At 44.8% G+C, this 9,048-nt stretch overlaps 1 protein-coding gene across 1 annotated transcript; it reads left to right on the forward strand.

The window, feature by feature from the left end:
* The first annotated feature begins 2,161 nt into the window (after nucleotides 1-2,161).
* On the forward strand, nucleotides 2,162-6,217 carry LOC119341222 (plectin-like). The gene is made up of 13 exons (XM_037613090.1): nucleotides 2,162-2,337; nucleotides 2,417-2,461; nucleotides 2,573-2,671; nucleotides 2,943-3,053; nucleotides 3,499-3,673; nucleotides 3,761-3,817; nucleotides 3,943-4,079; nucleotides 4,169-4,228; nucleotides 4,313-4,390; nucleotides 4,476-4,593; nucleotides 5,217-5,290; nucleotides 5,391-5,474; nucleotides 5,708-6,217. Exons 1-13 carry the CDS (start codon nucleotides 2,260-2,262, stop codon nucleotides 5,774-5,776), a joined length of 1,185 nt encoding a protein of 394 aa, XP_037468987.1. The 5' UTR covers nucleotides 2,162-2,259; the 3' UTR covers nucleotides 5,777-6,217.
* The last annotated feature ends 2,831 nt before the right edge of the window (nucleotides 6,218-9,048 follow it).

Genomic DNA, 9,048 nt, shown 5'->3' on the forward strand with positions numbered 1-9,048 from the left:
CTTGTTTGTAAAGGTCCGGTTGCCGCCTTCAAGGGCTCCAATAGTGGAATCACGACATCTCGCATTGTGTGAGGGCGTGAGGAGATTACGGTGGCCCTAGTGTCTTCTTGGGGAGCATTGTGCCTCCACACCGCTCTAACGGAGACGTACTTCCCCTTAAAAGGAAGGAACTTCGGTAACACATCCTCGTCTCCACCGGCTCCACTCTTGGTTATCTTGTCCCTTTACTTTTGCAAGCTTACTTGTGCTATATCCATTGCTTGCTTGTGTGCTTATTGTCTTTGCATCATATAGGTTGTCCACGTAGTTGCACATCTAGACAACCTATTTCATTGCAAGTTTTAAATTGTTAAAGAAAAGTCTAAAAAGTGTTAGTTGCCTATTCACCCCCCCTCTAGTGAACCATATCGATCCTTTCAATAAGCCTTCATCATGTCAATCTTGAGAGCAAAGAAAGGTTTCTTCACCCGTTGCCTTTTGATCGTGTGCAAGCATTCGTAAGCAATCAAAGTATTGTCGGTGATTAATCTGCCCGGCACAAAAGCACTCTGACACTCGAAAACCACAACCGGTAGGAGAAGCTTCAACCGATTGGCCAGAACCTTGGAAGCAATCTTATAAAGCACATTGCAGAGGTTGATTGGACGGAAGTTCTTCAAGTGTTTGGGTCGAGAAGTTTTGGGGATTAAAACAATGACAGAGTCACAAAAGCCCTCAGGGATGGGCCTCCCTTCAAGGAAACCACGCATGGCCTGGCATATGTCTTCCCCAAGAAAACTCCAATGTGTTTGATAGAACAGAGCCGGAAAACCGTCAGGACCCGACGCCTTCGTCGGGCCCATTCCAAACAAAGCGGTTTTGATCTCCTCATTAGAGTACGGCTTGCAGAGATCCTCATTCATCTCCGGCGTGATCTTAGGATTAATGGCATCAATGACCTTGTCCGCAGTTTGGCAAGGTTCAGAGGTAAAGAGTTTACATAGAAGTCTTGAACCAGGCCCTTGATTTCCCCCTAGGAATTGCAGCAGGAGCCATCTCCACGGATCAACGAGTGTATCATGTTCGTCCGCCTACGGGCAGTTACCCTAGCATGAAAGAAATCCGTGTTGCGATCTCCCGCTTGCAGCCAATCAATCCGGGATCGTTGACGTGCCATAATTTCCTCACGTTCAAAAAGCTCGCACAGTTGTCCCTCGATCGACCGTTCCTCCGCCAGCAGAGCAGGAGTTGGAGGCGACGACCTAATAGAAGCCAAGCGTCGCTCCAGCTTCCCAATTTTCCTTCTGATGCAACCAAAGGCCTCTTTGCTCCATGATCGTAAAGAGCCAGCGACATGTTTCAGATTAGACCAGATGGATTCCAAGGACGGGCAGCCCGCCCGACCGTCAGACCAAGCTTGTTCCACAGTCCCCTTGTAGTCGTCGGCCCTCAGCCACATAGCCTCAAATTTGAAACTTTGCTGGACAGGAGATATTCGATTCTGACGATCGCTGCAAACTAAAGAAACCAACACAGGGTAGTGATCAGAAGAAGTTGCAATAAGATTCTCTACCCCGCAGTCATCAAACAAACTCGTGAAAGCACCATTTGCAACAGCACGGTCCAGCCGACACTTGACATGACAGCCCGGCTCTTGTTTGTTGCACCAAGTAAACCTCGGTCCAGAGTATCCCAAGCCCGTTAGACAGCAAACACTCTCTGAAAGCTTGAATCTGAGACTCGGACCGGTCCCTATGACCACAATGTTCGTCTTGAGCAAGCACCTCATTGAAGTCACCACAACATAGCCACGGTGGCACGGTCCATCCCACATAGGTTGCAGGCGACGAAGGAGCTCCCAGAATTGAGGTCGATCTTCTTTCAGACCTTTCAGCAATGTCCGTTCAGTAGAAGAAGATGTTCCTATCGACTACGAAAGCGTTTGCAGGGATTTCATCAATCCCAAAATGATGTGTAGTCTCTGTCTCTTAAAGATGCTCGTAGGGATGGAGCGTGTGTACGTGTGTTCATAAGATGTGAGGGTATGTGCTTATACATGAGTGTCTGCGTCTACCAGGCCCAGCCAACCTCGGCATTTTTGGCTGATCTTCGCTCGTGCTAGATCGGACGAGTAGCCTGATATTAATCCTACGGCCACCGACTGGTCCGATAGGAAGCACAGGTCACTAATCCGATCCGTAGCGCTTCCGTATCTACCGTTGGATCACCGGAGCAACCGAGCGGAAGGGACGGGGTTCTGTCTCGCCGAGCGTCGACGCGATGGAGGCGGAGGCGGCGGCGCTTTCGCAACTGCAGCTGCAGCTCCTTGCCCTCGTCTCCGATCTCCGGCTCACCCGCGTGAGTCACCGAGCCACCTTCTAGTCCTTCCAGAGCCCCCCAGGCCCTAACTCTCCCCTCCTCTTCCTCCCGTTCGCAGGAGCGGGAGCGGGCCGCGCGGGAGGAGCTCCACGCATCCAGCGAGGTCTGCCGCCCACAGATTCGATTGGTGTTGGACCTCTTAGGGCTTTGTGGTGGTTCTGGGAGGGATGCTTTTCTAACGCGATTTTGGGTGGGAACGGGATGAATTGTGCAGAGGTGGAAGGCGGCGGAGGAGGAGCGCAGGAGGGAGGCTCGGGAGCTGCGAGCGGAGTCGGCGGCGCGGGACGACGCGCTGCAAAGGCTCGAGTCCAGGGTTCGTGCCCCTTTGCCCCCATTATCTCCCGTTTGGCCCATCCAGTAGAGATTATCCTGTTTACTGCACTGTTGTTGTGTTTGGGGCCATTTAAACCATACATTTCATCACAAAATTTGATCTGAGGAGTACTGAGTAGACATAAGCAACACTATTCTTGAATGCCCATGATGCAATCGCCGGTAGTGAATTCTCGAATCCTCCCCTTGTGGGCGATTATTGCCTGTCAGACTGGGAGTCATTGCAATTTTTGTTTTTTTTTGCTCTACAGGTGAAGTGCCTTGAAAATGAAAATGAGTTGCTGGAAAGAAACGAAAAGGATTTGAAAGAAAACATAGAGAGACTGCTTCAATCAAGGGAGGCATTCATGAGACAGTACGAGGCATGCGTCGACCTTAATATTTGCCCCTTCTTTTGGGCTGTTGTTACTGCTAAGTTAAATTTGCTGCATTGTATACTCTCAGTATAAAACTTCGCTGAACTTAAAGTCTGTGTAATACTGGTCACATGTTCATGCAAGGCTTCATCCATATATTTATCTTAAGATTTCTTTTACCAACATCATGTATATGGATAACTTCTAGAAGTGGAAGATGATAGATGTACCACTTGCTTTCATTTTATTTAGCAGCTGTCATATGCTCTTCTGTACACTGCAGTAATCTCCTTACAGATTTGTATTGTGCACATACTTCTATAAATCTAATACCATTTCAATTTGTGGATGCCACATTACTTTTGCATGCATGAAGAATGTTGGCTTGAAATCTGAACTGTTTATGGAAGCAGTCTGATGTTTGGCTCACGATACTATGTTTGATAGGCAGGACTCTGCTTGTTCTCTGCAATGGACCATCCAGATGAGGGATAAACAGATTACCGTAATTTCAGAAAAGCTGAATTCCCATCTGGCTTTGTTTAATTCAGTAGGAAAGGAAGTTGCTGCGGTAAAACAAATACTAGGTGACGTGGAATGCCTAGTTGGTGAGAAGGAAAATGTAGGTATGAGCGCATTATCCTAATATTGTTTGACCAATCAGTTCCATTGCTGATGTAATATTAATAATGTCCTTTACATTACTATTTCAGTCTCTGATTTGAAGTGTAAGGTCCAAAGGATTTCTGTACTCGAGAAAGATTTTGTTGGTATGGTTGCTTCTTGTAATATGGCTTCATTAGTTTCAGAATGTTATCTTACGGTGATAATGGTTATCATGTATATGAAGAATCTTTGTGTAATCTGGTCTCATTCTGGTGTTTCATTTATGTAGAGAAACTTAGTTTCTTGGGAGATAAAATTTCTAGTTACCAGCTCGAACTTCGAAATAGGGCGAGGATCATATATGGATTGAAGGAGCAACTTGACGCTGAGAAGCTTAAAAACAATTTTCATCCCCAGCTAGAAGAAATATCCATACTAAGTTGAAAGCATTGCACATTCATTCTTAATTTCTATGGATCTTGTCATGTTTGTTGCTTTTCCATTAACGTTGTTACCTTAAGAAATCTCTGCTGGTGAAGGATGAAATTATCGAGAGGTTGATTTCAGATAAGCAGGTTGTTCAGTTAAGATGTTCATAGTTTTCCGATTGTCTCTGGAACTCCAAAATCTCAAATTAATCTAGTCTGTTCTTTATACAGGAAATGCTTGTGGAGCTTCATAACATGGAAACTGCTCTACAGAAATTTCAAGACATATTCAGCAGGCTTGGGCATGAGGTAAGACACGAATGCCATTACTCATTTATGCATTTCTTGTAATCAGTCTTGCAATTCTTAGCTATTTCTCCTAACTATCTAATAGGAAATAAAAAGTTCTCTGCCAGTTTCTGAAAGTCAGGATTGTAAAGTAAATAGCATTCCAGGTAGTCAAGTTGATCTGCCTAATGAGGATAGGATGATACCCATAATTGATGAAACAGGTAAATCTTTAATTTTAACGATCTCCCTGTTACACTGATCATACAAGTTTGTCTTGACACATTTTCATAAGATACTAAGGACATCGTGGAATATAGTCCCTCCTATCCAAAATACGTGAAGTTCTAGGTTTGTCCTAAGTCAAACTTCTTTTAGTTTGACCATGTATATAGAAAAATATATTAACATCTACAACGTCCAATATATATTATGAAAATATATTTTATGTTTAATCTAATGAAACTAATTTGATGTTGTAGACGTTGGTATATTTTTCAGTAGACTTGGTCAAACTTAAAGATGTTTGACTTAGGACAAACCTAGATATTCGAGTTTTTTTCCTCAAGGGAGTACTCATCTGTGAATTGAAATGTTATGTTCTTTCTGGCAATTCTGCACTTCCTTTCTGCCAAGTGTCAAGTTCTAATCATAGTCCATGAAGTTGCAGACTACAGTCCGTTGTTTCCAACCACATAGAAATTTCATCCTTGGATAGTAAACATCATAGATAATTTATCAAGTCATACATCTGCCGCTGCTCATTGACGTTTGAAGTGTCCATGGCATGCTTCATTTATGAAATATGAATGCTGTCAAATCACGTGCTTTTTAATCTCTTCTACAGCCAATGTAAATGTAGAATGTAAATCGGGAATTGACACTGGCAGCAATCAAGTACAAAGCCCACCGTCTCTTAAGGTAAGTAGCCGTTTGATTCTGTTGATTCTCTAGCACTGTGCAATCTTGCTCTAGCTCTACACCCACATCGATAAAGCCACTTATCTCTTGTATGATGCAGCATTATGCCTTGCCATGTTCAGAACCTGTAACTGCAAATGTTGAAAAACCTGAGTGCCCTCCTGAATCCGAAGACATTGAGATGGTATGATGAGCGTACAGGCGTACACTCCATGTTTTCGTGTGCTATTCAACTACGCCCTTATCCATTCAGGAGAATAAGGAGAATAAGCCTTTTTTTTCTTTGTATTACTATTTCCTCCGCTTATAATGGATAACATTTGCTACCGATGGAGGAATTGCTTCTTATTTCCAATTTAGATAATTGGGTTTGTTGTATTAAAACTTATGCTGGTTCACTTCACTTGCTGTTTACAGGGCAATTCATCTCCCGAACAGCAAACACATTCTGCAAATCCAGACCCTGAGATAGAAAATCAGTCCTGAGCACGATCAGTTCCAGAGGGACACCACGACTACAATGTACAAAGCTGCCAATTGCCTATATCCAGCGTCGCAGCTCATGACTTGTGCTCATAGTTGAGTGCTTGCTTGTGCACGATGCTAGTTAGACACAAAAGATGGGGTGGATGGAGCGAGAGATTTTTTTTTTTCATAATCCATCTTTTAAAGTTGTTGTTGTCACACTTCTCTGTGATTTCTATTTTTCCGGAGAAAACTCCTAGAGCTCTTTCCTTTTAAGCATACAAAATCTCAGATATCTGTATCCCTCCGTGTCCGTCATGGCCAGCGTAACTGGGCTGCTGCTCCAGAAATCGAGCTCGGCATGTTCACGTGAACCAGGCTGTGGCTCCACCTTATGAGTCCTTCATGCCCAACGTAATTGGTCTGCTGCTCTGGAAACCAACCTCGGCACGTTCAGGTGAACCAGACCGTTGCTCCGATGATACATTGATAAATTTATTAATAGCACCCTCTTGGATCCGTTTGCACTGCCGTGTGGGCTACATCAAGGTGACCCCCTCTCTCTGTTTTTTGTTTCTATTTATTGTTGATGCTGTCTTGGCACGGTTGAAGGATGGCGAAGGAAAACGAAATTTTAGCGTGCCGAAAATTCCGTGGTATATCCCACTTACTGTTTGCAGATGATACTTTGCTAATCTTTAAGGCAGATGCACATAATGCTAATGAGGTCCATCAGGACTTGTGAGAGTGCCACTGTAGCTTATTAATCCCGCCAAGTGCAGCATGATGTTTGGGAAAGCGTATCCAGGAAACAACCAGGAGAGTATATGTCTCCTATGTGGTACGGTACGATGGCTTCCATGTGATGTGCAGATACCCATGTGCCAAGGAGCTATGGCGTGCTATGTCCACATAGTGGTCTCTCCTAGACATCGACGACGTACGCAACATGAGGCCAGAGTAGCTCTTTGGCGTGTCGGAGCCCCTTTCAGGAATGACTCGCAGGGTGGTGCTCATGACCTTTTGGCTTTCTTGGCGTGTTTATAACGAGATCACACACGAAAAGGGGATGCCACCCATGGTCCATGGAGGCCTCCTTCAGATTCTTGCAAAGCCACGTCTCGTCGCTGTTATGTACTGTATCAAAGATTATCCTCAAGGGAATATGGAGAAGGGGAAGACGGCGATCAGGACGCCATCTATTCAAGGGACGCCCATTCCTCATGCTTCGACAAACAGGAATGTGGGGGAGTAGTGCTGGAGCATGCCACCAGAGGGCTGGGTGAAGTTTAACTCAGACGGCAGGTTTGTTCACCAACAGGACAGGCTGGGTGCAATATGATTTACGGGACTATGAGGGCACGGTTTTATTGACTGCGTGCTTGGAGTTGCACTCTTGTGATAGGCTCAGCTAGAAGCATGTAGAGAAGGATTAGAACTGGCACTACACAGAACTCGATCAGATGCCCATTGTAGTTGAGATGGATTGCTTCAAGGCAGTCTCAGTGATCAGGTATCAGGGCGAGACAGGGCGACCGCTTCAGGTATATGGTAGTCATGCGAGAGGTTCAATCAATGATGGATGATAAAAGGGGGCTTGTCTTAAGCTTAGTTAGTCGCACACATAATAAGGTTAGTCATAGACTTGCAACTTATGGCTGAAGCACGCCACACATGGCGGTGTGGCTGGCAAAAACAACAACAACAACAAAGCCTTTAGTCCCAAACAAGTTGGGGTAGGCTAGAGGTGAAACCCATAAGATCTCGCAACCAACTCATGGCTCTGGCACATGGATAGCAAGCTTCCACGCACTCCTGTCCATAGCTAGCTCTTTGTCGATACTCCAATCCTTCAGGTCTCTCTTAACGGACTCCTCCCATGTCAAAATCGGTCGACCCCGCCCTCTCTTGACATTCTCCGCACGCTTTAGCCGTCCGCTATGCACTGGAGCTTCTGGAGGCCTGCGCTGAATATGCCCAAACCATCTCAAACGATGTTGGACAAGCTTCTCCTCAATTGGTGCTACCCCAACTCTATCTCGTATATCATCATTCCGGACTCGATCCTTCCTCGCGTGGCCACACATCCATCTCAACATACGCATCTCCGCCACACCTAATTGTTGAACATGTCGCCTTTTAGTTGGCCAACACTCCGCGCCATACAACATTGTGGGTCGAACCGCCGTCCTGTAGAACTTGCCTTTTAGCTTTTGTGGCACTCTCTTGTCACAGAGAATGCCAGAAGCTTGGCGCCACTTCATCCATCCGGCTTTAATTCGATGGTTCACATCTTCATCAATACCCCCATCCTCCTGCAACATTGACCCCAAATACCGAAAGGTGTCCTTCCGAGGTACCACCTGGCCATCAAGGCTAACCTCCTCCTCCTCACAGCTAGTAGTACTGAAACCGCACATCATGTACTCGGTTTTAGTTCTACTAAGCCTAAACCCTTTCGATTCCAAGGTTTGTCTCCATAACTCTAACTTCCTATTTACCCCCGTCCGACTATCGTCAACTAGCACCACATCATCCGCAAAGAGCATACACCATGGGATATCTCCTTGTATACCCCTTGTGACCTCATCCATCACCAATGCAAAAAGATAAGGGCTCAAAGCTGACCCACATGGTGGTGTGGCTGGGTTCTGTGGAAATTATGGAAGCGTTTGAAAGAACGAGTCTAATTTCTCGTATTCGTCACCCCAATCGGATTGAACAACTAGAATCTTGCTGTCAAATTGTCATTCAACAAGTGCTTGATAGGTTTTGAAAACTTGAAAAACATCGAATCATTTCTTAAGAAGATATATCCAAGTAAATATGCTATAATCGTCTATGAAACTGATGTAGTAAGTACGTCTACCAACGGAAGTATGGGCAGGACTCCACACATTAGAAAAAATAAGTTGTAAAGGCTTGGCAGTAATACTAGTTGATATAGGATAGCGCAATTGATGAGACTTTGCGTTTTGACATTAATCACATATAGTTTCAAGACTACGCTCACCTACACAAGGGAGCCTATTATTCCTAAGCACTTGTCGAACAAATAGCAAAAGATGGATGCCCTAATCATGCATGCCACCATTTCGAAGAGAGTTTGATGACACCGCACACTTGTTTATTGAAACTTCTAAACTTGGGAATCAACGGATATAGCCCATGCACGGATCTACCTCAGTAGAGAATTTTCCTCGTGACCTGATCCTTGATTAAAAAGAAATAGGGATGAAATTATAGAAACACTTTGTTGTCAATAGCAATACGATGAATGAAAAAAAGATTTT

This window comes from Triticum dicoccoides, chromosome 7B, assembly GCF_002162155.2.
Source record: "Triticum dicoccoides isolate Atlit2015 ecotype Zavitan chromosome 7B, WEW_v2.0, whole genome shotgun sequence".
Taxonomy (NCBI): domain Eukaryota; kingdom Viridiplantae; phylum Streptophyta; class Magnoliopsida; order Poales; family Poaceae; genus Triticum; species Triticum dicoccoides.